At 42.8% G+C, this 15,661-nt stretch overlaps 1 protein-coding gene across 2 annotated transcripts in view; it reads right to left on the bottom strand.

Annotated features, from left to right (window-relative positions):
* LOC122550582 (cysteine and histidine-rich domain-containing protein 1-like) overlaps positions 1 to 9,712 on the bottom strand; it is a 44,313-nt gene extending 34,601 nt beyond the window's left edge. For both annotated transcript variants that reach the window (XM_043691540.1, XM_043691539.1), the window contains exons 1-2: positions 9,508 to 9,712; positions 5,057 to 5,109 (exon numbers count right to left, since the gene is read on the bottom strand). In XM_043691540.1, coding sequence (XP_043547475.1) covers positions 5,057 to 5,109; positions 9,508 to 9,571 — 117 coding nt within the window. In that variant the 5' untranslated portion in view covers positions 9,572 to 9,712. The remainder of the gene's footprint in view (positions 1 to 5,056; positions 5,110 to 9,507) is intronic.
* Between the last annotated feature and the right edge of the window lie 5,949 nt (positions 9,713 to 15,661).

Raw genomic sequence — 15,661 nt, 5'->3', positions numbered from 1 at the left:
AAGCGCTTCACAGGAGGCTCCCAAGCACTGAGGATGTCACCTAGACAGGGGGACGAAAGTTTGCAACAAAAACTTCCAGCTCGGCGAATAGAACCACAGCAACGAGCACCCGAGCTACAAAACTTCTCACAAACTTTGGACAATGGTAGATGTTTATCAAATATTGAGTAGCTGTTTTATTGAAGCACCCCTTCCCATCCACTTGCCATCTTTGCCATATTGAGTCACACTGATCCTGTTCTTTTAAATTTAATTGCACTTACGAGGCAGAATAATTTCTAAAATAAGAATTGCTGATCAATTATCAATAATACTAAATATTTCAAAAAAAGAGATCCACATTCATTTTTATTTCATTCTTGCCACTATGCGTACCTCCAAAGATCTTTCAAAAGGAGGACAGACATTGCAGCAGTATATATATGAACCATGTGAAAGTCGTCATATACCTGACCCCACATGAATTAGCGCTGAAAATGTGTTGCTGGAAAAGCGCAATAGGTCAGGCAGCATCCAAGGAGCAGGAGAATTGACGTTTCGAGCATGAGCCCTTCTTCAGGATTCCAGAAGAAGGCCTCATGCCCGAAACGTCAATTCTCCTGCTCCTTGGATGCTGCCTGACCTATTGCGCTTTTCCAGCAACACATTTTCAGCTCTGATCTCCAGCATCCGCAGTCCACACTTTCTCCCACATGAATTACCTAAGAAGTTTACATTTTTGAAGAGCAATTTACACAGCATCTGGGACCCTCTGAAAATGTCAGCAATTCTGTTGTAGACTTGACGGTTCTGTCTGCTTATTTAACCAGTATTTAATCACTAGAATTCATTAAGGAATACTGCATGTTAAATTAAAAAAAACCAGTGGCAAAAACTAAAAACAAACCATTAAACCTCTGTAGAAATTTCAAAATATTACTTACAATTAGTCAGCGATAACAACATTAAATGTTTAAGAGCAAAAAAAAACTATTTAGTATCTAAAAAATGCCACAGAATTTTAATTAATATGCAGTATAAATTTATTTTGTTATCTGCAGTTGCACATAAGTGGTGTTCCCAGCTCCTCTGCTGCCATAGTTTTGCCTCCCTTGCCCTGTGTCGAGGTCTACCCTCATTTTAAAATGAAGAAGGCATCAAAAAACTGACAACATTAGAAGACTGGCTGTAAACAACCTGGGCACGTAGTGGGTAGTTTATCCTACAATTTGCATCAATTGGAACAAATCTAATACCAATCAGAAGTTCTGGGCCCACATTCAAAGCTCTAACGTAATTAGAACATAGAACAGTATAGCACAGTACAGGCCCTTCAGCCCACGATGTTGTGCTGAGCATTTATCTTCATCTAAGATCAACCTAACCTACACAACCCTCAATTTATTGCCGTCTATGTGCTTGTCCAGCAGTCGCTTAAATGTCCCTGACTCTACTACCACTGCTGGCAATGCATTCCATTCTGCGTAAAGAACCTACCTCTGACATCTCCCCTATACCTTCCTCCAATCATCTTAAAATTATGACCCGTTGTGATAGCCATTTCCACACTGGGGAAAAGTCTCTGGCTATCTACTCTATCTATGCCTCGCATTACCTTGTACACCTCTATCAAGTCACCTCTATTCCTTCTTCTCTCCAATGTGAAAAGCTCTAGCTCACTCAACCTCTCTTCATAAGACATGCCCTCCAATCCAGGCAGCATCTTGTCTGCACCCTCTCTAAAGCATCTACATCCTTCCTATTATGAAGCAACCAGAATTGGACTTAATAATCTGGGTGTGGTCTAACCAGGGATTTATAGAGCTGCAGCAAAATCTCATGGCTCTTAAACTCAATCCCCCGTTAACGAAAGCCAACACGCCATATGCCTTCCCTTAACAACTTACTTATGGTCAGTTATGTACTTGTGAAAGTACCTATAACATCCTCATTAATGTGGTCGCATTGCAACCAATTAAAATCATAAACCATACCCTTGCAATAATTCAATCCATCATAGTATGAATTGCAAGTCCAGGTAGTCCTCCTATAACGCGATGGTTGCGTTCTTGTGTCGTCCCAGATTATAGAAAAAGCGCTTAAAGTGTTGGCGATGTAATCGTGTTACAGCCAACACAAGTTTTAAACGTTTGCACTTTTGAAACAGTGTCCCCAGTTCGTCAATGAATTTGTTTTAACAAAATGTGCATTATCACATTTCTTTGCTTCTTTCATTACAGTGTAAGATGACACAAGTGAGGGAGCATTTGAAATCAGGTGGAGAATTCCCTCCTTTAGGGAAACTTACACCTCCTCCCTGGATGAGCACAGAGCTACAAAGCTGCTACGACTATGTGAGGCTATGGTAGAGGTCAAGACAGGTAACATAGCTAGGTGAGAAGATGTCCTCTGTGCAAGGTCATGAGAATTCAGCCTCTCATCAAATTTGATTTTTTTTTATACTACTTCACTCATTACCTGTTCTATCTATTGCCATTTACAATAGAGTCATAGAGATGTACAGCATGGAAACAGACCCTTCGGTCCAACCCGTCCATGCCGACCAGATATCCCAACCCAATCTAGTCTCACCTGCTAGCACCCGGAACATATCCCTCCAAACCCTTCCTATTCATATACCCATCCAAATGCCTTTTAAATGTTGCAATTGTACCAGCCCCCACCATTTCCTCTGGCAGCTCATTCCATACGCGTACCACCCTCTGTGTGAAAAAGTTGCCCCTTAGGTCTCTTTTATATCTTTCCGCGCTCACCCTAAACCTATGCCCTCTAGTTCTGGACTCCCGACCCCAGGGAAAAGATTTTGTCTATTTATCCTATCTATGCCCCTCATAATTTTGTAAACCTCTAAGGTCACCCCTCAGCCTCTGACGCTCCAGGGAAAACAGCCCCAGCCTGTTCAGCCTCTCCCTATAGCTCAAATCCTCCAACCCTGGCAACAACCTTGTCAATCTTTTCTGAACCCTTTCAAGTTTCACATCATCATTTCAATACGAAGGAAACCAGAATTGTAATGGGATTCTTAAAATTAATATATTACACAGAATTCATCCCACACAACAGTCTGAAAAGCAATTTGCTGAAGAGCACACTTTTTTTAAAAATGAATTTGCATCAACTCTGTAATGCACAGGCCAAAATCCTGAGACAAGCTATTGATACTGCACAGTTTGCTGAATGTTATCACTCCACTCCCTGTAACACAGTCTTGCATTTCCTACAACAAAACTGCAATCCAAAGTGGTTCAATTCCATTAGTCCACTGTGGCATAGTGGACAATGGATCATAGGGCACAGATGAAAGAATGGGAGCATGTAAGAAGTGGAGGGGGAAGAGTAGCTTGTATTTTTCAATCATTTTTCCCTTTGATGTGGGCATGGAGAAAAAAAACAAAAGCCACTTTCCTGCTCTTGTATGTTGCATGGCATCCTCCATCAAGCTTTACCAAAACAGAATCAGAGTCACCTAGCTTCCTTGTTGCAAACATCAGTGTGCAAACATAACCCTGAAGTAAACCAACAACTAATTATTCGGTGAATTCCACTTAGATACAGCAATTCTGGGGACAAAAAGAATTTAGTCACTTTTCAGAGAATCTGGCTTGAATATGGCTGTGGACTGATGAGTCAGGGCTCCAAGCTAACAATTGCAGATACTAACAGACACCAGTTACAAGAGTATCAGAATAGCCCAAGATCCCTCAGCAGTAATGTGGAGCTACTTTAAGAGTGCTGTTAAATAAAATAGAGCAAGACATTTTGGAACTCTATCAACTAACACAGCATATGGTAGCTGCATTATCGTGATATTAAAAAGAGTTAATTTGTTCATTGACCTGCAGGAAATTGGATGTCCCGAGGCTAGGCTGAGATGCCTCTAACTTACAGGCAGATTGTAAGGAATTCACATTCCTATCCCTTCCCATTCACAGCCATTTACATTTGCATCATCATCCTATTCAAAATCAACAAGAATATTGCAGTTGGCATTCTGACTACTCCTGTAGTTAAAAGCAATCATGTGAAACAGATTTGACCATAAAGGGATGAATTACATTGTTTCTGTAGATGATTAGGTCACTGCATTGTGGCATGTGACTGTGAGGGAGTGGCTGGGGGTTGTCTTGTGGGCATCACTGACTGTGATGTAAAGAATTAGATAAAGGAAGAACTGTTTCCTTTGTTCAGTGTGATCTCTCAACATGTTCCACAAGCATGACTTTTTTCCACATGGAGTGTTTCCACAGTTTGTACTGTGCTAGCTTCATAAAATGTGGTTGTTCAACGAAGTTGGCATATTGCAGTTGCATCCAGTGTATAAGAATCTCAGAAAAAAAGAACTTAACATTATGACATGCCAATCCCCGATCAGGAGGTAAACCGATCAAATCAAGACCATAGTTATGAGGCCCAAATCCAAAAAACAGATAGCATCTCAAATAATAAGTGCCATTCTTTAATCAAAAAAGTAGGATAACTTGAATCCTTGCAGAATTTCACTGTTGTGAGCAAGTGGGGCTGGAAATCCAAAACAAACTGGAAACGGTAATGGTGCAGACAAAAGGCTTACTAGTTTCTGCATCGTGACGTTCCAGAAAACAAGTACGCTGCTGCCTGGACACAAAACAAAATCAATTGACCTTCGAGAGGCACATAACATTTGCTCCGATGAGAAAAGATGCACCATAGTCCTGAGACATCTTAGAAATCCCGAGTCTATCATTTCCTATGGTTATAGCCTCATGGAATACTATCACTACTATTGTTGTTATAATTCTACTTTTACAGAGTTTGGCATTAGACAAAGCGGTGCTTTACCAACTATAAATTTTGGGGAAAGCCAAAAAATTAGAAATAATGCTCCAACTGCCTTATTGCAAGCAGCAATTTCAATGTGCACGTAGCCTGATTTGGACAGCTTTATAATTTTCCAGAAACTAACATGAAATTTTATCACTTCAGTTGAATCTCTAAAGATAATGCAAAAATATCATTAAGTAGACAGCTGCCACCAACCTTTGGACAGGAAACAGTTCAGATAAAACAGATTTCCTACCTTCAATGCATCATGAAACACAGGAACGCCAGGATGGTACGTACAAGCATTTTCTAAAAAAAAAGAAAAAATTATATTACATCTTTAATGAAGTTATTTTAAGGAACAGCATTATTGCTAAACTGGTGAAACTCCCAAGGCATTAATCATACACAGCATCTTTAGTCTTGTATTACATCCCAAGGTGCTTCACAGAAGCAGTACAAAAGTTGATATAAAGATACTGTAAAGAGTACCTTCAAAGAGGAGAAAAGTGCAAGATTCAGGGAAAGAATGCGACAGAAGGTATCACTGTTAATGGTGCAGCAATGAGAACAGAGAATACGCAAGAAGTAAAAAAAAAACAGATTTTAGAGGATCTACGGTGGGACAGAGAGGGATTTGAAGATTAGTGTATAATTAAGGAGTTTCCAGGCAGGGAACCTTGGAGTGCAGTATATCATAATCATGGAGCGCATTAACCTTGAATGCATTATGCTGTTACAAAGCCGCCGTTTCATGTCAGGGTCAGAAAAAATAAATGCTATTGAGAAAAACAGATCAAATGTCATTTATATTGTTACTTAGGTAGAGTCATAGAGATGTACAGCTTGGAAACAGATCCTTCGGTCCAACCCGTCCATGCCGACCAGATATCCCAACCCAATCTAATCCCACCTGTCAGCACCCAGCCCATATCCCTCCAAACCCTTAGAAAATAGTTCATCTCAGCCTTTAAAATATTTAGTGGCAAAGCCTCTGCAGGAGATTCCACAGAATCACCACCCTTAGAAGAAATTCATCCTTATCTCGGTCTTTAATGGACAACTCCTAACCCTGATGTTTCGCTCTCTCGTCCTAGACTCTCCCATAAGCCCTGAAGAAGGGCTTATGCCCGAAACGTCGATTCTCCTTCTCCTTTGATGCTGCCTGATCTGCTGCGCTTTTCCAGCAACACATTTTTAAGCTCCGATCCCCAGCATCTGCAGTCCTCACTTTCTCCTAGACTCTCCCATATAAAGAACAAGAACAAAGAACATAACAGCACAGGAACAGGCCCTTAGGCCCTGCAAGTCTGTGACAATCCAGATTCTCTATTTACACCTTTCGCCTATTTTCTAAGGATCTGTATCCCTTTGCTCCCTCCCCATTGATGTATCTGTCTAGATACATCTTAAATGATGCTATCGTTCCCGCCCCTACCACTGCTGCTCGCAACACATTCCAGGCACCCACCACCCTCTGCATGAAGAACTTTCCTTTAACTTTTGTCCCTTTAACTACTCCTCTCTCACTTTGACCTCGTGACCCCTAGTAATTGAGTCCTCCACTCTGGAAAAAGTTCCTTGCTCTCTATCCTGTCTACACCTCTCATGATTTTGCAGACCTCAATCTGGTCCCCCCTCAACCTCCTTCTTTCCAATGAAAATAATCCTAATTTACTCAACTTCTCCTCATAGCTAGCACCCCCCATTCCAGGCAACATCTTGGTGAACCTCCTCTGCACCCTCTCCAAAGCATCCATATTCTTTTGATAATGTAACGACCAAAAGTGTATGCAGTATCCCAAAGTCTTATACAACTGTAACATGATCTGCCAAATTTTGTACTCAATACCCCATCCAATGAGGAAAGCATGCTGTATGCCTTTTTGACCACTTTACTGTCCTGTGCTGTCTCCCTCAGGGAATAAAGGACCTGAACACCCACATTGCTCTGAAGATCAACTTTCCCCAGGACTTTTCCATTTACTGTACAGTTCGCTCCTGAATTGGATCTTTCAAAATGCATCACCTCGCATTTGACTGGATTGAACTGCATCTCTCATTTCTCTGCCCAACACTCTAGTCTATATTCTGCTGTATACTCTGACGGTCCTCTTCACTATCTGCTACTCCACTGAAGAGTATCCCATCAGACTCACCTGCCCACCTTATTCCTGTAACCCCACATTTACTATGGCTAATCCACCTAGTTTGCACATCCATGGACACTATAGGCAATTTAACCTGGCCATACCACCTACCCTGCATATCTTTGAACTGTGGGAGGAAACCTGACCACCAGCGGAAACCTACGCAGACAGAGGGAAAGAGTGCACAAATTCCACCCAGACAGTTGCCCAAGGCTGCATTCGAACCTGGGTCCCTGTTGCTGTGATGCAGCAGTGCTAACCTCTGAGGCATAGTGCCTCAAATGAAAAAAAAAAGTTTGAGAAAATCAACAGGTACGGCAGTATTTGTGAAGAGAGAAAGAGTCCATGTTTTGATTCCAATACACCTCTTCCACTTGCCTTCCTCATTATCCTCCAAACTTGGATACAAGGTTATTGGATTTATGTATGAGAATCTTCAAATCCCTCTGTGCTGCATCTTTCTACAGTCTTTCCCCATTTAAGTAAGATCTAACTCCTCTATTCTTCCTGCCGAAGTATGAAAATGCAACTTCTCACATTATATTACATCTGCCAAGTTTCTGACTGCTCACTTAATGTGTCTAAATGCCCCTACAGACTGTGTCTCAGCCTCACCATTTGCCTTCCCACATATTTGTGTCATCCACAAACCTGGTGATGGGTACATTCGTTCTTTCATCCAAATCAGTATTAAATATTATAAATTACATCCCCACACACGATTCCTGTGGCATTCCAATAGTCACAGATTGTCATCCTGAAAATGGTCCACTTATCCCAACTCTGTTTTCTATTAGTTAGCCAATCCTTATCCATGCTGATATATTACCTCCAACACTTTTCATTCATCTTATTGTAGACCCTTTACAAATCCAAATACAGATTGCATCTACTGGTTTCCTTTTATCTATCCTGTTTGTTACCTCCTCAAAGAATGCTAATAATCTTGTCAAGATTGACATTCCCTTTATGAACCAGTGTTCTGCTTGAATAGATTATGTGATTTTGAATGTTATGCTGTTACATCCTTTATAAAGATGCTTTATAGTTCCAATGATAGATGATATTCTCAAGCCATCAGTCAAAGCTTTATAGGAAGTTGTACAGATTGTATTCTGATCTCTGAACTTTCTAAAGACCTACTGTGGAAAATAAAAGGAAATACTAACTCCTAGCACCAAGTGAAATGAGCCAGGAGCAGTTGTATTTGCATACTCATCCTTCATCAACTCCAGCATAATTTTAGAATGATATTTAACATTACTTAGGTTTTATGGCAGAGGAAGTATACACAAGAACAAAAATAGTTTGTATCATTTAATCCACAATTTAATTCTTCTTTGATGAAAGACACTGGTGTTTCTCAAATGTTAAACAATAACACCAGTGAGCTAAATCCTCCAGTCTTGGGATTGTTAGAGACCAGGTATATAACTGTGCATAACTGCCTTATGTGCAGTTGCCTGGAAAGTTTTAACTTCTAATGGCAAATTCGGACTCTCAGACTTTGAATGATTCTGTGGTCCTTAACTGTGTAGTGTTGCAGGAAATACGAGGACACTTTAACCTAGTCTAAAACCTGGGTGACCACACAATCATTGACTCTTACTCCACTATCCACCGAACAATCCTTTCAATCAATACCTCTGATATGCATCCTTACCTTGATTATTCCCCTGATCAGACCCATAAAATCTCATCACTTCCTTCACCAATTAGTCCCCTGATCTGACTACTCTTCTCATCTATTCACATATCCATAACATTCAAAGACTGGACTGGATTTAAAAACTTAGAACAGGGCAAACTGGAGTGAACCAGACAGATCACATGCTGCTGCTACTGTGGGATGTGAGGGCTGTTCTGGAGAAGAGTGGAGATGAGAGCATGATGAGTGTGACAGCATGCGCAGCCAGCCATTTGTTGCAGGTGAGTCTGAGGGACTACCTTTCCCGAACCCTGCACAATGACAGACAGTTGCCGCCACCAATTACCTGACTCTTCTCCACGACTGGACCACATGGGAACCTCTGTAAGATGTGTGCATGTTGTAAGAGGCGCCTGGATGATAGCTGGATGGATGGCAGGTGGGCAGCAAGAAGGCCCTCCTGAAGGCTCCCCAATGACCAGTGCCTCAATTCCTACCAAATGTAAATGTTAGTTTAGGAGAAAGCAGCTGAAAAAGTGGATGTGCCATGAAATTGTATGCCTCGATACTGAAACGGTTGGGAACCGCTGCTATTCTGAATATTAGTAATAGTCCAGAAATAGCTGTCAATCAGGAAGTGGAATGGAGGGAAGAAAGTTATAACTCCCAGGTAACCTGAGGACGTCCTGATGGTCTTTGAATCATACAACACGGAGGCAGACCTTTCGATCCAATCAGTCTATGACGAACATAATCCCAAACTAAACCAGTCTCCTCTAAAAGTCTTAAAAGGGGCTGGTAAGATAGTTATCCATGTGCACCGATTCCATCAGTATCGTGGCCCTCAGCATCAAACCTGGATTAAACATGCAACTCAAAGACAAGAACTTGTGGCTGCAACCGCCTTACCATCGTTGTTTTCATCGGTGTTGAAACGCTGTCCACAGCCCTTATTATAACACAAAAGAGACATTTCTCCAGAGAAGATACGATCGTCTACTAGTCCGAACACCCCTATGAAGGCGCAGTTCGGGAACGAGAAGCTGTCGCCAGCGACCGTAAACTGGCTCCTCCGCTGTCTCGTTCGCGGCAGTTTCCGGAAACACTCGGCCGTTTCCGCCCTCGTTCTCGAACATTCGAGTCAGTGGAGCGTGCGCAGAACCATGGCACTTTTTGAACAGAATGCGGGATAGAATGGTTGACAAAGTTAAAAAATCAACGAGGTAGAAATCACACAGCTTATAGTCCAACAGGTTTATTTGGAAGGATACCTGATAAGAACGCCGCTCCTTCATCAGGTAGCTGTTAAAGATAAACGAGAAGCAACAGTGGACCCTGGACTGCTAGAAAATCAGGCTGGAGAAGGAGTAATGGGGAACAAAGAAACGGCAGGTAGCTGATGAAGGAGCAGCACTCCGAAAGCTAGTACTTCCATAGAAACCTGTTGGACTATAACCTGGTGTTGTGTGATTTTTAACTTTACCCACCCCAGTCCATCACTGACATCTTCACATCACAATGTCAAGCTGATGAATAGCAGGCTTCCCAGAATTAAGTCCTTAAGTAGTGTTTGGGTTTCAGTTAGCTGGCTGAGGTTGATTGGAAGGGAAGCCTAGCAGGGAAAACAGTAGTGAATCCAACGTCAGGAGGTATTGAGGGAGGCACAGCAGAAATGTATCACAAGAAAGAAGAAACATTAACACAAGGCAACCATTGTTGACCATATAAAAGATACAGCTTAATGGGAAACCAGAGAATTGGGAAACTTAAAGACCAGCAAAGGGCAACTAAAATAAGCAATGGGGAAACAGATGAAAATATGTGTATAAGATAATGTTATAAAAGAAGATTGCAAGGGTGTTTTAGATATATAAAAGACAAGCGAGAAGCAACAGTGGGCACGACTGCTGGAAGATCAGGCTAGAGAAGTAGTAATGGGGAACAAAGAAATGGCAGAGGAACTGAACAGATACTTTGCAGTAGTTTTCACAGTGGTAGACACCAACAGCATACTCTGACTTCAAGAGATTCGGGGTCAGAGGTGACTGTACTGGCAATAACTAAGGACAAGGTGCTGGGGAGGCTAAAGGTGTGAAGGTGGATAAATCACCCAAAACACCCCATTTTTCTGAAGGAAATAGCTGAGGAGACTGAAGGTACTGGTGGTGATTTTTCAGGAATTACTGGCACCACAGAGGGTCCCAGAGGACTGAAAAATAGCTCATGAACAGCTCTGATGAAGTATGCAGTGATGCAGGAGACAGAACTATAGGCCAGTTAGCCTGACCTCTGGTTGGTAAAATTTTAGAGTTCATTATTAAGGATGAGATTGTTGAGTAATTGACAATGCATGGTAAAATAGGGCTGAGTTGGCACAGCTTTGTCAAGGGAAGCTCATATTTGACAAATCTTAGAATTCGTTGAGGTAAAGAGTAAGTTACACAAATGAGCATGAGTTGATCTGATTTAGTTAAATACCTTTGACAAATGGTGCCAGACAGGAGGCTGCTAAATAAGAGCCCATGCTGTTAGGGCAGATTATTGGCAGGGATAAAGGTTTGACTGATTGGCAAAAAGCAGAGCGTAGGAATAAAGGGGTCTTTTTCTGGATGCTGGCTGATGACAAGTTCTGGCGGGAGTATATTGGGACCCCAATTGTTCGTGTTATACTTTAACGATCTGGATGAAGGAACTGAGGGCACTGTAGATGACAACTATAGTTGGAGGGACAGGTAGTGTTGATGAAGCAGGGAGACTAAAGAAGGACCTGGACAGGCTAGGAGAATAGCCAAAGAAGTGTCAGATGGAATACCATGTTTGAAACTGAGGTTATGCACTTTGGTAGGAAGAATAGAAGCATAGCTGAAAATGTGTTGCTGGAAAAGCGCAGCAGTTCAGGCAGCATCCAGGGAACAGGAGAATCGACGTTTCGGGCATAAGCCCTTCTTCAGGAAGATTCCTGAAGAAGGGCTTATGCCCGAAACGTCGATTCTCCTGTTCCCTGGATGCTGCCTGACCTGCTGTGCTTTTCCAGCAACACATTTTCAGCTCTGATCTCCAGCATCTGCAGACCTCACTTTCTCCAGAAGCATAGACTATTTTCTAAATGGAGAAAGGCTTGAGAAATCTGAAGCACAAAGGTACTTGAGAATCCTAGTCCAGGATTCTCTTAAGGTTAACATGCAGGTTCGGTTCACAGTTAGGAAGGCAAATATAATGTTGGCATTCATTTTAATTGGGCTAGAATACAAGAGCAGAGATGTACTACTTAGGCTGGAATATTGTATGCTATTTTGGGCCTGGTCTCGAAAAACGAATGTGCTGGCATTGGAGGGGATCCAAAAGAAGTTTACAAGAACGATCCTGAGGATGAAGGTCTTTTAATATGAGGAGTGGTTAAACGCTCTGGCTCTGTACTCAGAGTTTAGAAGGATGAGGGAGGATCAGACTGAGACTTCGGTCTATTGACCAAAGGTAGGCAGAAGGGATTAACTTAATCTGGCATCATGTTCAACACAACACTGTGGGCGGAAGGCCCACTCTTGAGCTGTATTGTTTTATGTTCTAATACTGACAGCCTTGACAGAGTGGATGTAGAGAAGATGTTTCCACTAGTCAGAGAGATTAGGATGTGGGTGTCCAGCCTTACAGTGAAGGGACAACCACTTAGAACTAAGATTAGGAGAAATTTCTTTAACCAAAAAGGTGGTGAATCTGTGGAACTAATTGCCACAGAAGGGTGTGGGGACCAAGTTACTGAGTGTATTTAAGACAGAGACATCTTAGTAAGGGGATCAAAGGTTTTTCATTTATTGTAGTTACATGTACGTGGGTACAGTGAAAAGCTTAGTTTTGCAAGCAGGTCAGGCAGATCATAGCAAACAAAGATACACAGATCAGAGGGTGCTTAGACAGAGTGAGATATACAAGGTCACAATTGCACAGGAGGTGTGCAAAGCAAGATTGACATTATTTGAAGTTAGAGAGTTCCATTCAGCAGTCTAATAACGGTAGGGAGGAAGCTGTTATAGAGTCATAGAGATGTACAACATGGAAACAGACCCTTTGGTCCAACCCGTCCACGCCAACCAGACATCCCAACCCAATCTAGTCCCACCTGCCAGCACCCAGCCCATATCTCTCCAAACGCTTCCTATTCATATACCAATCCAAATGCCTCTTAAATGTTGCAATTGTACCAGCCTCCACTACATCCTCTGGCAGCTCATTCCATACACGTACCACCCTCTGCGTGAAATGGTTGCCCCTTAGGTCTCTTTTATATCCTTCCCCTCTCATCCTAAACCTATGCCCTCTAGTTCTGGACTCCCTGACCCAAGGAAAAGACTTTGTCTATTTATCCTATCCATGCCCCTCATAATTTTGTAAACCTCTATAAGGTCACCACTCAGCCTCCGACACTCCAGGGAAAACAGCCCCAGCCTGTTCAGCCTCTTGCTGTAGCTCAGATCCTCCAACCCCGGCAACATCCTTATAAATTGTTTCTGAACCCTTTCAAGTTTCACAACATCTTTCCGATAGGAAGGGGACCAGAATTGCACGCAATATTCCAACAGTGGCCTAACCAATGTCCTGTACAGCCGCAACATGACCTCCCAACTCTGACTGATAAAGGAAAGCATACCAAACGCCTTCTTCACTATCCTATCTACCTGTGATTCCATTTTCAAGGAGCTATGAACCTGCAGGCCAAGGTCTTTTTGTTCAGCAACACTCCCTGGGACCTTATCATGAAGTGTATAAGTCCTGCTAAGATTTGCTTTCCCAAAATGCAGCACCTCGTATTTATCTGAATTAAACTCCATCTGCCGCTGCTCAGCCCATTGTTATTGAACCCATTGGTGTGTGTGTCCAAATTTCTGTATCTTCTGCCTGACGGAAGAGGTTGAGAGAGAGCATTACTGGGATAGGAGGGGTCTGATAATGTTACGAGGAGTGGGCAGGGAAATGGGGTTGAGAAACATAGCAATGATTAAATGGCAGAGCTTACTCGATGAGGTGCATGGCCTAATTTAAATAAAGGCCATTCAGTCTCTTATAAGTATATCCCAATTGTAAAAATTAACTCGAAAAACTGCCTGGAATGTTTGTTTTTATTTAAATAGGACTGATGTGTGACAGAGAATAGTTAATATCAAACCAGGCTGTGATGAAAGGTACTTCTTTATATACAAATATATTTTCCCACAATCGCTGGTTTGAGTGGCTCGTGGAAGAGAGGGCCATGGCCGCAGAGGTGACCAGAGTTGGGATGTGCTGGGTGGCGGGGGCCTGGGCTGGATGCTAGCACAAGAAATGGCGTGTCATCAGTGGTCATCCAACTTGCAATGACCGCTGTCCAACACCTTAAATTGGCAATGCTTGAACCTGATATTGTGACCAGTTGGAGGATGCTTAGGTAGGTGATTGAATCCTCTCTGCGCATATGGCTATCCAGATGAAATAGTTCCCATTGGCCCCAGAATTCTGCACTTCCTCCAGGCGCCTGTGCCCCACCACTTGAGCTGACTCTGAAATAATTGTAATATTTAGAGAAGCAAAATGGCAGGTCATGTTCAGACTGTTGCTGCACACCATCCACCGCCTAGACATGTCTTGGCATGCCTATTTACCACTGGGCAGTGGGGATCCCCAGTAGAGGGCTGTTGCTACAGGAGTCCTCCCTCTCTCCCTTGGGGATCTGGGGTGGAGGGTGCTGCACGCAGCAGTTGCTTGCAACTGCAGATTGAGCTGATTCACGGACTCTCAGCCCAACTCTTTTGAAGTGCTGTGGAGTCTGTGGACCATATGTATATTGTTTGCTGGCATTTGCACTCCCATTTAGTTACCTGAAGGGCCTTCTACTCTGTTTTTGGTTGAATTTCAGCCTCACACTCCTGATCTTTGGGCACTGGTGCAACAGATTGTGTGATCTTGTAGGTCTGCTCCTGGGTTTGGCCATGTTGGCTGTAAACAAGTGCAGTCAGCAGGCTGTGAAGGGAATCATTTCAACCTGCTATCTGCCCCTTTTCTGTGGTTATGTTCAAGCCTGGGTGTCCTTGGAGAGGGAGCACGCCGTGTTCTCCATTGCTCTCTTTAGAGACAAGTGGGCACCACAGGTGATGTACACTGTAGTGCTTTATTTCCCCCCCAACTCTTCTGATTTAATCCCGAGTCCCTCTTTCACTATGTTTTTTTCACGTCAGCATTGCCCCTACTGGGCCTTGTTTGTTACTGGTTCCCTGGCCACATGGGTATTTTTCCCACGAGTGGAAATATTGAATACAATTTACACAACGGTCTTTTCATTAAGTCCCAGCACTTACACACACAAAAAAGGAATAATAAAAAACATTAGTGTGGATTTCAAACTGGAGTACAAATATAGGTATTGGTTAGTTTAGTGAAGTTGTTACACAAATATCAGAATTCTTCCCAAACTATGACTACAGGTGACAGAAATCCCCAGTTTTTAATGGGACAACTGTTCATTTACATCTTGGCATGTGTAATCACTAAAGATATTTGCTTGTTTTTTAGTTTACGGCAGTAAGCTCTGTCTACGTTTCACTTGGGGCAGCATGGTGGCTCAGTGGTTCGCACTACTGCCTCACAGCACCAGGGACCTGGGTTTGATTCCTGCCTCAGATGACTGTGGAGTTTGCACATTCTCCCCGTATCTGCGTGAGTTTCCTCCGGGTGCTCTGGTTTCTTCCCACAATCCAAAGATGTGCAGATTAGGTGAATTGGCCATGCTAAATTGCCAACAGAATTAGGTGCAGTGGTTCTGTTCGCCGAGCTGGAAGTTTTTGTTGCAAACGTTTCGGCCCCTGTCTAGGTGACATCCTCGGTGCTTGGGAGCCTCCTGTGAAGCGCTTCTGTGGTGTTTCCTCCGGCATTTATAGTGGCCTGTCCTTGCTGCTCCCGGTTGTCAGTTTCAGCTGTCCGCTGTAGTGGCCGGTATATTGGGTCCAGGTCTATGTGTTTGTTGATGGAGTTTGTGGATGAGTGCCAAGCTTCTAGGAATTCCCTGACTGTTCTTTGTTTCACTTGCCCTATAATG

Source organism: Chiloscyllium plagiosum, chromosome 6 (genome assembly GCF_004010195.1).
Source record: "Chiloscyllium plagiosum isolate BGI_BamShark_2017 chromosome 6, ASM401019v2, whole genome shotgun sequence".
Classification (NCBI taxonomy): domain Eukaryota; kingdom Metazoa; phylum Chordata; class Chondrichthyes; order Orectolobiformes; family Hemiscylliidae; genus Chiloscyllium; species Chiloscyllium plagiosum.
This window is presented reverse-complemented; position numbering and strand designations above follow the sequence as displayed.